Source organism: Cryptomeria japonica, chromosome 8 (genome assembly GCF_030272615.1).
Source record: "Cryptomeria japonica chromosome 8, Sugi_1.0, whole genome shotgun sequence".
Taxonomy (NCBI): Eukaryota; Viridiplantae; Streptophyta; class Pinopsida; order Cupressales; family Cupressaceae; genus Cryptomeria; species Cryptomeria japonica.
In genome coordinates, this window is record NC_081412.1 from 701,624,525 (window position 1) to 701,641,109 (window position 16,585).

The 16,585-nt window shown below is 39.6% G+C and overlaps 1 protein-coding gene across 6 annotated transcripts in view; it reads left to right on the plus strand.

Annotated features, from left to right (window-relative positions):
- Nucleotides 1-12,036, plus strand: part of LOC131064725 (ribonuclease MRP protein subunit POP4) — a 138,168-nt gene extending 126,132 nt beyond the window's left edge. For all 6 annotated transcript variants that reach the window (XM_057998988.2, XM_057998983.2, XM_057998985.2 and 3 more), the window contains one exon: nt 11,518-12,036. In XM_057998988.2, the coding sequence (XP_057854971.2) occupies nt 11,518-11,624 (107 nt within the window). In that variant the 3' untranslated portion in view covers nt 11,625-12,036. The remainder of the gene's footprint in view (nt 1-11,517) is intronic.
- The last annotated feature ends 4,549 nt before the right edge of the window (nt 12,037-16,585 follow it).

The window sequence follows — 16,585 nt, forward strand, 5'->3', positions numbered from 1 at the left end:
TAAACCCTCTGTTAAACCCTTTCACCGGTTTAACCTTCACTCACTCAGTCGCTATATTCTTCTGCTATTTTTACTCTGAATCATCTAACTTTTCTCATGCAACACTCAATCACTTCGCAATAGCTTCATCAACGACATCAGCAAAAACCACATTGATTTTGGCTTCCATATTTATAAATGAGTTTTCCTGCCAAAACCAAAATTCAAACTCCACGCCTTAGTGTTTTCTCCACAGATCACGAGGCACACTGAATCCAATCAGATCTAATTGGATCTCGACTCAGTGATGGTCAGCCTGCACATTTCCACCATCTTCATGCCTTTCAGAACACGCCTTCCTTTTTCAACGACCTGCAATAAATCTGTCGGCTCACCTCTTGGTCAATCACCATTAATGGATCGATGGATTGCTTCACCAACTTCAATCTACATCCAGACAATTTGCATCGATCAGTGTACGCCATGTATATGGTTAGATTCATCTTGCCTCGAGCCGCAACCCCTCTGCAATCATCCCTCGAGCTTCACAGTCACCATTAATGCCGGACCAACTGCCAATTACCTCATCATCACTCTACACCAACCTGTGCAAGTTCGCCACTTCACCTCCACGTGGCATCACTGTCGGTATCCACCTCGGCTCATTCATCTGCGTCGGTTCAAACAAGATCACAGACCATCATGCACTACCGGTGCATATCTACCGGATTACCAAACCCACCAGTATAATAACCCTGCCGGTATACCATACTTTACCGGCTGACCTTCATGCCATCACCTTTTCTATCATGCCGATGTATACCTTTGTTCATTTTGCAGCAGCATCATGCACATCTTCTCCTGATCGACATCATATCCTTTCCTTCATGCCGGTGAAACCCTTATGTCTTCACTTCACTGCTCTGCCGGTGAAACACCTTTGTGAATATGTTCACTTGCCGGCAACATAGCTACTCTGACAACTCTCCTTAACCTTCAGTTTGCTGCACTCCTCTTTATCAGGTGAGAACCTTATCTTCCTTGTCTCTTCTCTGATGTTTCACCGGTTGACATAACATGTCAACTATCACCAATGCAAATTCCGGTAGATGTGTCTGCCGGTGGACAACATACTTTCCTTCTTGCCGGTGAGACTCATTGATGACACCAAGTCGTCAAACTCCAACTGTTCTGCACCAACCTTCATCTGCATCCTGATAGCACACCTTGTTTTCACTTGCTTATCCATTGTGCATTTCTGATCTCATGCTCTGGAGGCTTCCTCATCTTCCACTTGTTCATCCGGTCTTTGCATTCAATGACCTGCCTATCTCAGGGAATCATTCCGCCGGTACAAGTGTGATTTCACCGAGGGGAGGATACATCTTCAACTTGTTATATGTCCCGGTATCTTTTCATATGTTAGCTTGCTCACAGAAGCATCATACTCTGTCAACCTATCACTTAACCTGTGATAGCATCTTCATCTGGTTGGAGTTGTGCTAGTTAACATCATACTAGCAATCCAGTGGCTTGCACAAATCACCTCTGTTGTTGATGTGATTCAAATAACGTTCTGCCTCTTCATCACAATTAGTCTCCCAGTATGCCTTATCTTTCATGCCAGTTGTATGCATCACTATTTTAACAACCTTTTACTCAACGGTCTCTTAACTACACCACTAGCATACCGGTACGTACCGGTTCATCTTTTTGCATACTGATGGTCACCTGGTTGACATCAATGTCAACACAACAACTATTCTCCCATACCGGTTGTCCTGCTATTCCGATTGACATCAAACTCTAATGCCAACAGCCTCTTGCTCACCGGTTGACATCAATGACAGTTATACTGGTAACATCCTATACCGGTTGACATCAATGACAACAGAATGCCAACAATCTCCCCCTTTGGCATTGACAATTATACTAGTAACATCCTATACCGGTTGACATCAATGAAAACACAATGCCAACAATAACCTCACGTTTTTAAAAATCCATGCTTTTTTAGCAGTGCTGGATTCGTTAAGATTCAGTTTCTAAAAAAACTGCCATGAATCTCCAGAAATTTTTAGTGAGATCCCAAATTTGTGGGGGAAAAGTAAATTTTTTGGTTATAAATATTTATTTAGTTATAAATAAACCTAAATGCAAAGAATTCTGAACTATGTGAAGACCTGTTGTGATATTGAACTTGATGTATGTGATGCTATGATGCCTTGATTACAAGTTTATGTTGGTTTTGTTGTTTATATGATGTTATGTGACATTCTAATCTTAATTCCTGCTTCTAGACTGCATATATATATATATATAGTTTTTGTACTAACGAACCCAAACGGGTCCTTACCCCTTTTCAAAATTTTACTGTACCGGCGTATTGGTTCTTCGAATCCAAACTGCTGCACGAACCTGAACTGACAACTTAGTATTTTAAGGATACATGTGCCTAATCTTGGTCCTAGACCACTCCCACTTGAGTGTTTTTTGCTGGTAATATTTATTCCATAAATCATGTGTCAACACAAAAATGAATAACTTGTTCCTCAGTTTGGTTAGTGGTGCAGGAGCACCTAATGGTGTGGAAACACCCTTTGCAATTTTGGCATAAGGATTGGTTCTAGTCCATTAGGTTGTATGTTTGGAGCTTGGAGCGCATCTTTGTCTTCATTTTTTGAAAATTCATGTTTTCGGCGTAACTTGCCCCGATGAAGTCGCTAGCGGTTGGAGCGAGTCAAATTGGAACCGTCGGCTATCAGTGGGAGTGTTTTCCACCTACCCTGATAGCTTGATGAAACCGCCAGCTAACGGGTGGGCAAGTCCCGGGTTGATCTACGTCGGTCGCTGTACCGCTATGGCAAGCTGCACAAGGTTTATCGCCCGCGACTTGGCGACCATGGTGGGACCCAGCAAGAAGTCAACGAGCGGAGCGACTAACTGGTGAGCAAGTCCCGGGTTGATCAACGTCGGTCGCTATACTGCTAGGGGAAGTTGCACGGGGTTTATCTCCCGCGACTTGCCAACCATGGTGGGACCCAGCGAGAAGGCAGCGAGTGGAGTGAGACGAAGTGGAGCCATCGGGTATCGGTGTAACTAGTTTTTGTTCCGCCCGATAACCCGATGGGAAAGCATACGGTTTGGAGGGCACCATCAGCCATTGGCAGGAGGTGTTTTAGGCTATACCGACAACCTGATAAGGAAGCTTTTTGTTGAGAGCGCACCATCGGCCATTGGCAAGAATGTTTCGGTGCTAACCTGATGACCCGATGAGGAAAGCGATGCTAACCCGATGACCCAATGAAAATGTAAAGACAGTTACAGCAGAAAACCGATTATGTCGAGTTCGATCTCGTCCGTTAAGGATTTTTCATGACATGTCGTAGAGGATATAAAAGACCCAATGGACATTTTGTATAAAGTTTAGAAGGAGGCTGGATTGGGATTGTGTTGAACAACAATTTGAAGACCGTTTTCTGGTTTTTTTCTTAGAGTTCAATTTTCGTTTGAAAACTGTAATTAATGGCTTAAATCTCTAAATGCTAGTGTGATAGAGTAGATGTTACTTTTTTGTGTTTTGTGAGTTTCAATCTTGAAGTCGTTGCAAACACGGCTCTATAAATGAAGTTGTCTTTCTGTTTCTTATTTTTTTGTTGGTGACAAGCAGTCATAAACATGGCTCTGTCTTGATTCTTCATTGTGGGATCCACATGATCATTAGAGGTTGTCAAGAAGAGCCAGTCATGTACGATAGAGTTCTATTTGTAGCAGACCAGGGAATGGTGTTGGCCGTTTCAGCAAACTGGCCCTAGGCGAGCTTGATGATAGCCCGGCTAGGTATCAGTGACCAAGAGGAATCACTGGCAGGGTAGATTGGAATCTAGGCTGTTAGCCTCAGCCTAGGGGAAAGATGGGATCAATAGGAAGTAAGATCCAAGCATGAGGAGGAAAACAACTTAGGAGAAGGTGTAGGTATAATCCATGGTAGAGAAAACCCTGCAAGGTGTTTGGTGAGATCCGGTGGATTAGTGAGTTGGTGGATTTACGAAAGTGAATTCACAAAGAGCAGAGTAACAACCCTTGGTAGTGAGGACCTAGAGTGGATTAGGGGAATAGAGAGAATTATTCCCGGGTTAGGCTAGGAAGAAAGCCTTGGAGTGAGTCAAGATGACTCAAGCAACTAAGATCCTCGCTATCAGATTGGTATCAGAGCGAGTTAAAGATTTGGGGTGAAGAGTGTAAGACTGATCTAGTATCAGAAGGAGGAGTAAAGATGGTGACCAATGCAGAATTGGCTAAACAGGTCGCTGACCAAGAAGATGAAAACTGATTGCTCAAGGAAATGTTGGAACAATTGGAGCAGAAACTAGGTGTGGTGGAAGTAAAGGCAGCGAAAGTGAGTGGGAAGATAGATGAGAAGGGTCAAATGTTGGCAATAGACGATGAAGTCCCTCCCCCAGACCCTGTTATTGATCAAGAACCATTCTTGAAGGCTTTGAAGGCAATGAGTGGAAAGTCTTTGGAAGGAGTACCACTGTTTAGTGGCAAGATGGAAGCAGAGTCGGTAATGGAATGGATAGAGGGTATGGAAAACCATTTTGAGTGTGAAGGTGTGATTGAGGCCCAAAAGGTTAAGGTGGCTAAGTCAAGAATGAGAGGTGCTGCCGTTACTTGGTGGAAATTTATACAAAATGAGAGAGAGAGAGAAGGTAAGATCCCCATCTCTACTTGGAAAGGGATGGTAAGCAAAATCAGAGAGACTTGTCTTCCTGAGGATTATGAAGTGCAGTTGCATAGGAAAAGACAAAACCTAAGGCAAAAGGAGTAAAATGTAAGTACCTACACTGAAGAGTTCCAGAAGTTGTGTCTAAGGTCAAAAGTGATGGAGGATTTAAGCATTAGAGTAGCAAGATATCTTAACGGTCCGAGGTGGAACATACAAGAGGAATTAAGTTTGTTGAGTCCAAATACCGTTCACAAATGTTATCAGTTGGCCCTAAAAGTAGAAGAAAAGAATAAGAAGAAACATGAAGGTACCAGTAGAGGCAGAGGTAGAGGCCGAGATTCAAAAGGTTATAGAGGAAGCTACAATGGCAGAGGAAGTGAAGTAAGATCACAAGGAGAGTCAAAATTGACTGAGCAAACTAATGAATCCAGTGGAAGAGGAAATTATGGTAGAGGAAGAGGTCATAACAGCATCAACAGAGGTAGATTTGGAAGTTTTGGCGGAGGTTCATACTTTGCAAACATGAAGTGTTACCATTGCAGTAATTTTGGTCATCCTGCCTATAGGTGTCTGGAGAAGGCAACCTCATCACATAAAGAGAATAGAATTAATTATGTGCAAGAGGATTCTAGTAGTGTGAAGTCTCTTGAAGTAAACCTTGACTCAGAGAATGGTGAGAATCTGATGGTTAGAAGGTTGCTAATCAGGGAGCCGGTTAAGGAAGAGCCTAAACAGAGGGCAAGATACTTGGTAAGGTGTGTAAAGTGATCATTGACTCAGGATCAACGGACAATATCATCTCTGAAGAAGCAGTAAGTAAACTTGGGTTGAGTAGCATGCCACATAGTCATCCTTACAAGGTCACATGGTTGAATAAAGGACAACATGTGTTAGTAAATGAACAAGTATGGGTTGAATTTGCAATTGGGAAGTATTCTGACAGAATTTTATGTGATATTTTACCCATGGACGCCTGTCATTTGTTGCTAGGCAGACCGTGGCAATTTGACAGAAAGGCTATCCATGACGGGGAAAAGAACTCCTATGCATTCACAAAGTAAGGGGTGACATACAAGATTCAATCTTTGGTAGAGGATGAAGGAACCAAGACTAGTGGTCCTAATGTGTTGTTGGCCGGCAGAAAGGAATTTTTGAGAAATCTCAAGAAAGGAGATGGAGAACATTATGCTCTCTTTAGTGAAACCTAGTCAAGAAAAGAAGACTGAACAAGAAAGTTTACCTAAAGAGGTTCAGCAGTTGTTAGAACAGTTTAAGGACATTGTGAGTGATGGAACACCCGCAATGCTACCTCCTCCTAGAATAGTATGTCACCAAATAGACTTTATACCCGGAGCATCACTGCCTAATAAGGCTGCATATAAGATGACTCATGAACAAAACAAAGAAGTGGCAAGACAAGTACAAGAGCTGCTTGATCAAGGTCTAATCAGAAAAAGTATAAGTCCATGTGCTGTGCTAGTGGTCTTAGCAACCAAGAAAGGAGGTAAATGGAGATTATGTACTGACTCTCGAGCAATAAACAAAATCACTATAAGATACAGATTTCCTATCCCTAGAATTGAAGATTTAATGGATTGTCTTGGAGAAGCAAAGTATTTTACTAAGCTGGATTTAAAGAGTGGTTATCACCAGATCCAAATTAAAGAAGGGGATGAATGGAAAACAACTTCTAAGACTACATAGGGGTTATATGAGTGGGGTTAGTTATGCCATTTGGGCATACTAACGCCCCTAGCACCTCCACGAGGTTGATGAATGAGGTGTTGAAGGACTACATAGGTAGATTTGTAGTGGTATACCTTGATGATATCCTCATATTCAGCAAAATAGAGGAAGAGCATCTTGAACACTTGCAGATTGTATTAAGGAAATTGCATGAGGAACAGTTGGCAATCAATCTTGAAAAATGTGAATTCATGAAACAAGAACTCATTTATATGGGTTTTGTTGTATCCCAAGGCACTTTGGAAATGGATCCTAGCAAGGTGGAAGCAATACAGACTTGGCCTACACCGAAAACTGCTACTGAGGTAAGAAGTTTTCATGGACTTGCCCAATTTTATAGGAAGTTCATTCGAGGTTTTAGTGAAATTTGTGCTCTTGTTCTTGATTCAATTAAGGGTGGGTTGAAAACCGAGTTTAGGTGGACTAAAGAAGCCGACCAGGGGTTTGAGTTGCTCAAAAAGAGGATAGCTACCCAACCCATCCTAGTTTTACCAAGTTTTGATAAGTTGTTTACTTTAGAATGTGATGCTAGTCATATAGTAGTAGGAGCTGTTTTGAACCAAGAGGGAAGACCAATAGCATTTTATAGTGAGAAATTGAATGAAACTAAGAAGAGATACTCATCCTATGACTTAGAATTTTATGCCTTAGTGCAAGCTCTAAGGAAGTGGAGGCATTATCTTTTGCCCAAAGAATTTGTAGTGTTTACAGATAACCAAGCCTTGAGTTTTATTAATTCTCAAGAAAAGTTGAGCAATAGACACATCAAATGGATAGAATACCTGCAGGCATATACTTTCACTATCAAGCACAAAAAGGGACAGCTGAACAAGGTAGCAAATGCCTTAAGTAGAAAACTTCTCACTGTCCAAGAAGTGACTTTGCAGAGCATAGGTGTGGAGAGTTTCAAGGAGCTTTACAAAGAAGATGAAGACTTTTCTGTGGTATACAAGGTATGCAACGAGTTTAATAATCATTTCAATAGCCAGTATGCAGATTACACATTGCAGAGTGGTCTTTTGTTTAAGGGATGTCAATTATGTGTGCCAAGAGGATCTATGAGGGAAAATCTCATACAGGAAAAACATAATGGAAGTCTTAGTGGACATTTTGGTCTGAATAAAACACTTGAGTTGGTGCAAAGATTTTATTATTGGCCGAAAATGCATAAAGATATGAGGAAGTATGTTGAATAGTGTATTGTGTGTCAGAGAGCCAAGGGTACTAGTTCAAATGCTGGACTATACCAACCTTAACCAATTCCCAAATGACCGTGGGAGTGCATCAACATGGATTTTATTGTAGGTTTGCCAAAAACCAAGACTGGCCTGGATAGTATTTTTGTCATTGTTGACCGGTTTAGTAAAATGAGTCATTTTGTTCCATGCAAGACTACGCATGATGCTAGTTACATTGCACATTTATTTTTCAAAGAGGTGGTAAGAATTCATGGGCTGCCTCTCAGTATAGTTTCAAACCGGGATGTGAAGTTTATGGGACACTTTTGGAAAACTCCGTGGACAAGACTGGGAACTAACCTTTCTTTTGGTTTTGCGTACCATCCACAGACAGATGGTCAAACTGAGGTCATTAACTGAGTATTGGGTAATCTTTTGAGGTGTCTGACAAAAGAGTATGGATAGATGTGGGATCAAGTGCTACCATAAGTAGAATTTGCCTATAATGATAGTGTCAACAGAACTACAGGTAAGAGTCTTTTTGAGATTGTTTATGGACTTCACCCATGCGGTGTTTGTGAACTTCGAGATTTGGGAAGCCTGGAAGGAAGAAGTGGACATGCGGAGGATTTCACTCAGTCTATGAAAGAGGTGCACGAACAAGTGCAGAGAACATTGATCGACGCTACGCAGAGGATTAAGGCTAAAGCAGATGAGAGGAGAAAAGACGTTCAATTTGCAGTTGGAGACATGTTTATGGTACATCTGAACAAGGCAAGATTGCAGAAGGGAGTCCCTAGTAAGCTTTAGATGAGGAGAATAGGTCCTTGCAAAATTTTGGCTAAGTATGGCTCCAATGCTTATAAGGTAGAATTACCCACAGATTTGGCATTGTCCCCTGTGTTTAATGTCCAAGACTTGGTTCAATTTAAAGGTCCTGTAGCAATGCCAGATGAATCGAATCCAGAAGGGGAGACTACTCTCAGTGATATTCCAGTACCACCCGTTTCTAAACCACAGGCGGAATAGATTTTAGATTCCAGGGTGAAGAAGCAAACGAGGCATGGCTTGTAAATGGAAACTTAATCAAGTGGCACAACTTACCTGAAGCCGAAGCGACTTGGGTTGCAGAATCCGATTTCAAAAGACTGGGCATTGATGTCACCTTGCCGCCCCCAGGGGGGACTTGATTTTTTTGTGTGGGGAGTATGGTGCAGGAGCACCTAAGGGTGTGGAAATACCCTTTGCAATTTTGGCATAAGGACTGGTTCTAGTCCATTAGGTTGTATGTTTGGAGCTTGGAGCGCATTTTTGTCTTCATTTTTTGAAAATTCATGTTTTCGGCGTAACTTGCCCCAATGAAGTCGCTAGTGGTTGGAGCAAGTCAAAGTGGAACCATCGGCTATCGGTGGGAGTGTTTTCCACCTACCCCGATAGCCCGATGAAACCGCTAGCTAACAGGTTAGCAAGTCCCAGGTTGATCTATGTCGGTCGCTATACCGCTATGGCAAGCTGCACGAGGTTTATCACCTGCGACTTGGCGACCATGGTGGGACCCAGCAAGAAGTCAACGAGCGGAGCGACTAACAAGTGAGCAAGTCTCGGGTTGATCAACGTTGGTCGCTATACCGCTATGGGAAGTTGCGCGGGGTTTATCTCCCGCGACTTGGCGACCATGGTGGGACCTAGCGAGAAGGCAGCGAGCGGAGCAAGATGAAGTAGAGCCATCAAGTATCAGTGTAACTAGTTTTTGTGCCGCCTGATAACCCGATGGGAAAGCATACGGTTTGGAGCGCACCATCGGCCATCGACAGGAGGTGTTTTAGGCTATACCGGCAACCCGATAAGGAAGCTTTTTATTGAGAGCGCACCATCGGCCATCGACAAGAATGTTTCGGTGCTAACCCGATGACCCGATGAGGAAAGTGATGCTAACGCGATGACCCGATGAAAATGTAAAGACAGTTACAGCAGGAAACCGATTGTGTCGAGTTCGATCTCGTCCGTTAGGGATTTTTCATGACATGTCGCAGAGGATATAAAAGACCCAATGAGCATTTTGTAAAAAGTTTAGGAGGCTGGATTGGGATTGTGTTGAACAACAATTTGAAGACTGTTTTTGGTTTTTTTCTTAGAGTTCAATTTTCGTTTGAAAACTGTAATTAATGGCTTAAATCTCTAAATGCCAGTGTGATAGAGATGATGTTACTTTTCTTTGTTTTGTGAGTTTCAATCTTGAAGTCGTGCCAAACTCGGCTCTATAAATAAAGCTGTCTTTCTGTTTCTTGTTTTTCTGTTGTTGACAAGCAGTCATAAACATGGCTCTGTCTTGATTCTTCGTCGTGGGATCCACACGACCATTGGAGGTTGTCAAGAAGAGCCAAACATGTACGATAGAGTTCTATTTGTAGTAGACTAGGGAATGGCGTTGGCCGTTTCAGCAAACTGGCCCTAGGCGAGCTTGATGATAGCCCAGCTAGGTATCAGTGACCAAGAGGAATCACTTGCAGGGTAGATTGGAGTCTAGGTTGTTAGCCTCAGCCCAGGGGAAAGATGGGATCAATAGGAAGAAAGATCCAAGCATGAGGACGAAAACAACTTAGGAGAAGGTGTAGGTATAATCCATGGTAGAGCAAACCCTGCAAGGTGTCTGGTGAGATCCGGTGGATTAGTGAGTTCAATTTTCGTTTGAAAACTGTAATTAATGGCTTAAATCTCTAAATGCCAGTGTGATAGAGATGATGTTACTTTTCTTTGTTTTGTGAGTTTCAATCTTGAAGTCGTGCCAAACTCGGCTCTATAAATAAAGCTGTCTTTCTGTTTCTTGTTTTTCTGTTGTTGACAAGCAGTCATAAACATGGCTCTGTCTTGATTCTTCGTCGTGGGATCCACACGACCATTGGAGGTTGTCAAGAAGAGCCAAACATGTACGATAGAGTTCTATTTGTAGTAGACTAGGGAATGGCGTTGGCCGTTTCAGCAAACTGGCCCTAGGCGAGCTTGATGATAGCCCAGCTAGGTATCAGTGACCAAGAGGAATCACTTGCAGGGTAGATTGGAGTCTAGGTTGTTAGCCTCAGCCCAGGGGAAAGATGGGATCAATAGGAAGAAAGATCCAAGCATGAGGACGAAAACAACTTAGGAGAAGGTGTAGGTATAATCCATGGTAGAGCAAACCCTGCAAGGTGTCTGGTGAGATCCGGTGGATTAGTGAGTTGGTGGATTTACGAAAGTGAATTCACAAAGAGCAGAGTAACAACCCTCGGTAGTGAGGACCTAGAGTGGAGTAGGGGAATAGAGAGAATTATTCCCGGGTTAGGCTAGGAAGAAAGCCTTGGAGTGAGTCAAGCTGACTCAAGCAACTAAGATCCTCCCTATCAGTTAGCCTAGTTAATGCACTGACCCTCTGCTTTATTGTGATCCTGCCCTTTCATTGACTCTTCGTCAAAATATTGATAAGCGTGAAATAGATCTATTCCAATTCAGTCATTTGAAACCTAGTAAGGCTCCGTCTCTTTCATCTGAGAACCCAACAAATCCATTTGTCTACTCTAGTAATTTAGGCAACAAAAGAGATTCCTGCATCCACTCTAAGGACTTATGCCTATGCTATTATCAAATTGGATAATAGTGCGATTGCCCCAAAAGTATATGAGAGCATCATCTGAAGGAATAAAGGAAGAATACTGTCTCTAGGCTGTAAAGTCTACAAATCAGATGCTATCGCCTTATTTTAGAGTAGAATTTAATTCCATAAATTCAATTTTTGTATATTCCTTTAATTGGGTTGTAGGTACATTATTGATTTGGTATGATAAATTCATAGTTTAGTAGATCTGGTGACTAAAATGGTTGTTACTTATTCAACATGTGGCTTGTTTGCAGTGGTACCAAAGAAGGGCTCTGTATTTATGTTTCAAGTGGAATTCTGGCGAGTTATTCTCCATGGCGACAAAGTATCCACCAGGAATCTCAATCAAGATGTTGAGTGATCTTGACAAACCAAGACACATCATCTTTTTGACAGAATAGAAAAGGAAAAAATTGCAGGCAAGGAAGTAAAAATTTGGTGCTTAGTAACAGGGTTGTTTATTTGCATGGTAGTTTTGAAAGAATGGTTTCAACTTCAAGCATGTAAATAACTGTTTGCTTAGTCATAATTTTTTAATTTATTGGAATGCTTTTATTAAGGTTAATATTTTTGTGTGCTATTTTGATCATTAAGTACACAATTGCGATGAATGTTTGTTTTGCAATATGTTTTGGACTACTCTGTTAAGTGTCATAAGCCTTCAGGTTTGTATTAAAATCAAGCAACAAATTTAATCTTTTTCATTTTGATGAATATTCAAAATGCTTTTCATTAATTCCCAAGGAGGCAACTTGACTCCAAGGTTTGAGTAATTTGTAGTCAGATTTTTTTTGCATAAGTGACAACATAACCATTTCTTATTAAATTGTTATACATAATTCGTACCTGTTTCTTTCTATAACGTGATTGAATAGTATTTACTCCCAGTGTGAAAGTGGGCAGTTCGTATATTTCTCCTAATATTCAAGAAGTTATATTACAGCTTATAGATGCAGATTGTCGTTTTCAACCTCGTGACTGGTAAATCAACTACATGATTCCTGTCATTTGTTGAGCAATAACTACATAATTCCTCCTTTTAATATACTTTAAAAAACTTTGAAAGTCACTTTGAAGCCCTTTTACTTTCCAAAGAACATTCTTCAAAGCCCAAGAATTGCACTTCTTAGAGACCATACAATCAATTATAAGCTTTGAATCTTCTTCCAGTTCAAGCTTACACTAATCTCTATTCAAAGCCATAGACATCTAAAAAACAAGATTTCAGCTTGATTATTAATATCTTCACCAAAATCAATTGACAAAATAAGTAGAGGCTGCCCATTTTTTTGTGAAAGACAAATCTCTTCCTACTTCTTTAGGATTCCCCTTAGCTCCTTCATCATAAGAAATTGAGATCTCCTCTCTCATCTTACAAAGACAATGCAATTTAGGTCAACTCTAAAATGATATCCCTTATTTTGCGAATCTTCCAATTTGGATTAGACTATTTCCCTGACTCATTTAGGGAAGTTTCTATCTTATCCCAAACAATTGCAATCAAGATAGCTCTATCTTGGAAGATATTTTTTAGCCATAAATTCCAGGACAATTGAAGGCAACAAATCCCATAATTTGTGAAGTCTAAGACTGCAAATTTTTAAAAACCAACCTTAAAATACTTTGAAAAGGTTCTTAGGTATGACCTAGTCCAAATTCTACCTCTTAATTGTTCGTAGGCAAATTGGGTAGAAAATGAAGGAATAAATGGTCATTGGACTCCTTTATGACACTATAAAGGAAACATTTTGAGGCCCATTCAAACACATTATCATTAATTCGTCAAACTTTAGCACGCCTTCTTCCATCCACCCAAATATAAGTATTAGCTTTAGGAAGCCCAAAGCATAATCAAAATATGGAGTGTGGGAAATCTTTAGTCATTACTTGCTCTTGATGAATAGTTCGAAGATATGTAGAGCTAACATCAACAACCCGTATTTTATTGTTGGCTCAAATGACTATCTTTATGCCTAAGATGTTACTTCTTTGAGATGGATGACCTATTGATTGAAATCAATGGTCCAAAGTTCATTAGATCGTTGCAAGACTATTGAAAACAAATTTGCTATCCAATTTCTATGGTTTGAAAGTACTCTGTCAATCAATGTGTGTTTTGTACATTGAGTGCCTCTCGTCACCATCATTATATATAGCAATTAATGCATAGCAGTAATGTAAATTTTGCAGTTGTATTTTATCGTAGGCTTTTTGGTGCCGTATGTGCAAGGGATAGGACAAATATCATGCACAACTATTTGCAAGAAAAGACACAAGGTGGAGTTTTTGACCATTGTATGGACAAGGTTGGCTACTTTAATTTCTCACATAAAAGACTTGATTTACTAGATAATGTATCCACCTTGAAAATTAATGATCCAATAATCCAATAATATATCCAACTATTTTTTTTTATGGGATTATTGGATCTTGAATTTTATTAGAAGTGTCAGAGTACTCATTATAGTTGATTTACTAGATAATATTTCCACAAAAGCTTTTAATCAATGCACCAAAAGGTTTAATTATCTAAATGTCATCCATTCCTCACCACCTACTGAAGTATTGACAAAAAGAAAATAACCTCAAAACATTTACAGTCAAAAGACAATAGCCTATCATTAGCAATCTTTGTAAGTGTAGGTTCCCTCTCACCTACACCACACTTTTGACTCTCATTAAGTTGGGCGCTCTAATCTGCATTCAATATAGATACATACTTGTGCCACCTCATGGCTTGGATATTTTGTGAATAGTTATTTTATGTAAACTTTGCCCGACCTGGGAGTACTACAAATATTTTGTTGTTCCTTATTAATTTTACTTGTGATTCTTGTGCATACTGTTTCCAACTTTTTATTCTTCCAAGTACTTGGAATTTTGGCTTTTTCATATTAATCTTAATTATCTTACAACTACTTGTAAAATCTATACCATAACATTCTTTGCTTGCTTATAACATGGTTAGCCACACCTACAAATTTCTAAGGAGGATTTTACATTGGACGTCTTTCATACTTTGTATCTTTGTAAACTTTTGCAAGAAAAAGCTAATATTGTTATTTATGTCAATAAAATCACAAATTCAATATATTGAATCAGTCACCAAATTTCAAAAGTATAAAATGGTTAAATAATCTAGTAGGAGAATGCAAGATGAAAGCTTGTTATTGAGCATGTTAGGGGAACAACAACAGTAGCCGTGCTAGTTCCAATAACCATTCACTACAAGTGCACTTGACCCCCCAAAAAACTTTTGTATTTTAGCCATTACATAATTTTAATTGGGCCAATAAATATTTGCATTCTACATCAATACATGTTCACTACTTGAATGTGTAGTTGAACAAAATAATTAACAATTACTGGTACATTTGTAATTCTAATAGAAGTGAAGGTGCACAAATTAACTCACTTTTTTATTTATAAAAAAAATAAAATTATGTTTACAATTGCCACTGTATGCAAGTGGCGAAACATTTAAAATGTATTTATTTACATATACATGTGCACAATTACTGGTGAATAATGTGATAATATAAAACAATTATCAGGTTTATGGGCTATCAATTGCACCTTATTTGCATTGAGTAATGTGCATTGGTTGATGTTTTTTTGGTTGATTGGTTAACATGCTTCATTGTTTTTCTACACATTACATTTGATGTCAACTTTGGAGGAAGTGTTAGCATGTGCGATTCATTGGAGTCAACTTAGGAAGATGTCTTGTGATGTATTTGGGTCCCCTTTATCTCCTGGTGTTGATTGCATTGTATGATTTTGGCTCAGATGGCCGACTTTATGTTATTGATGTATATTCAATTTGTGGCCTACCTAGTTGAGGGTTTCAATGTCTAACCTTGCATAAATGGAAGTGTAGATGTGTGAATTAGTGTGTGGATTGTTTTGAAATCTATGTGAAAGATATGCAAGCACACGTGAAGAAGTAGAAATGCAAGTTTCAGTTTGTGAGGGCTTTGATGATCATATCTTTAGAGTGGCAGTGTTTTGAGACAATAAATGAAGTGAGATGTGTTTGCCATGACATTGTTCTCTTGAGGCAGTGGTTCAATGTAATGTCCCCTTTTCCGCTCTAATTTGTTTTGGGGTTTGTTGGTCAATTCTGAGACCTGTTGGTCAGTCAGAGACATAATTATGGTTTCCTATTTTCTAGGAGGATGTTTCGACATTTTTGGTGGCCTGCATGTTGGAGTTTGTTAGTTTGGGTTATGGATTCCTTCTGGGTTTTCAGAAAGCTTCGCAATGATGGTACATGCATAGAAAGCAGCAGAGTTTGGCAAACTTACTATTTTTAGTAAGTGGAGGTGAGAGCAACTTATTTCTCTGGGGTTTTTTGGGTTTTCAAAGAGCTTCATGATGGTTTAACATGCAAATGAATCTGAAGACTTTTTCTGTACTTACTATTTTTAGTAAGATGCAACGATTGCTCAGAATGTGGTAAAAATCACTTTGGAAACACTTAGTATTTTAGTAGTGTGCTATTTATAGTAAGTACTATTTTTGGCAGGTTGTTGTGGTCCAGTTCAAAAGCTATGGCAGGTAGTGTGCACTTTTCAGGATTCTAGCCTTCAAATTATTTTGAGCAGTATTTGGTATATGACAATTAAAGTATTTTTTAATACTTTTATTATTTTCCCCTTGGTCTAGGCGTAAATGGTGTATAACATAAAGGGGGTCGATTTGATATTTAATTTATCAACTTATAGCCCAAGTCTGGACACCCATGGAGGTGTTTTTCATTAAAAGGGATTATGACTTTACAATATATTTAATATTTGCCTAAGGGAGAAATACATTGTTGCTAAAAAAAATATTTAAAAGTCATTTCCCTAAGTTTATGTTGAGCGCTCACTTATTATATTATTGACAATTTTAATAATGTGACTCATCTATGCACTTGGGCGATTTGGGAAGGAGATGGAATGAAATGAAATGAAAGACAAATTAAAAGAAATTTGAATGTCAGTGTTTAATCCCATATTGGAGGGAAAGGAAGTTCGATTTGGAGAAAAGATTATAAATAAAGGTCTTGGACTCTCATTTTGGGTATCCATTTGCTATGATAATGAAGTGTTGTCGAAATAATGCCAGACTCTTGCTTCGAGGGATGCATACCTCCCAGTTCTTTCAATTGCGTGCTTGAGAGATTCTAGAGTGATATGTGTGGATTTTCAAGTTGCTGGTTTTGGTTTGGATGTAGCATGCTTTCACTCACAACTCTCTGTTCGTGTGTCAGTTCATTTTGGGTAATGGCTTGTTCTTTTTCTATGCCCCGAGCGATTGTGTTTGTAAGTTTGTAGT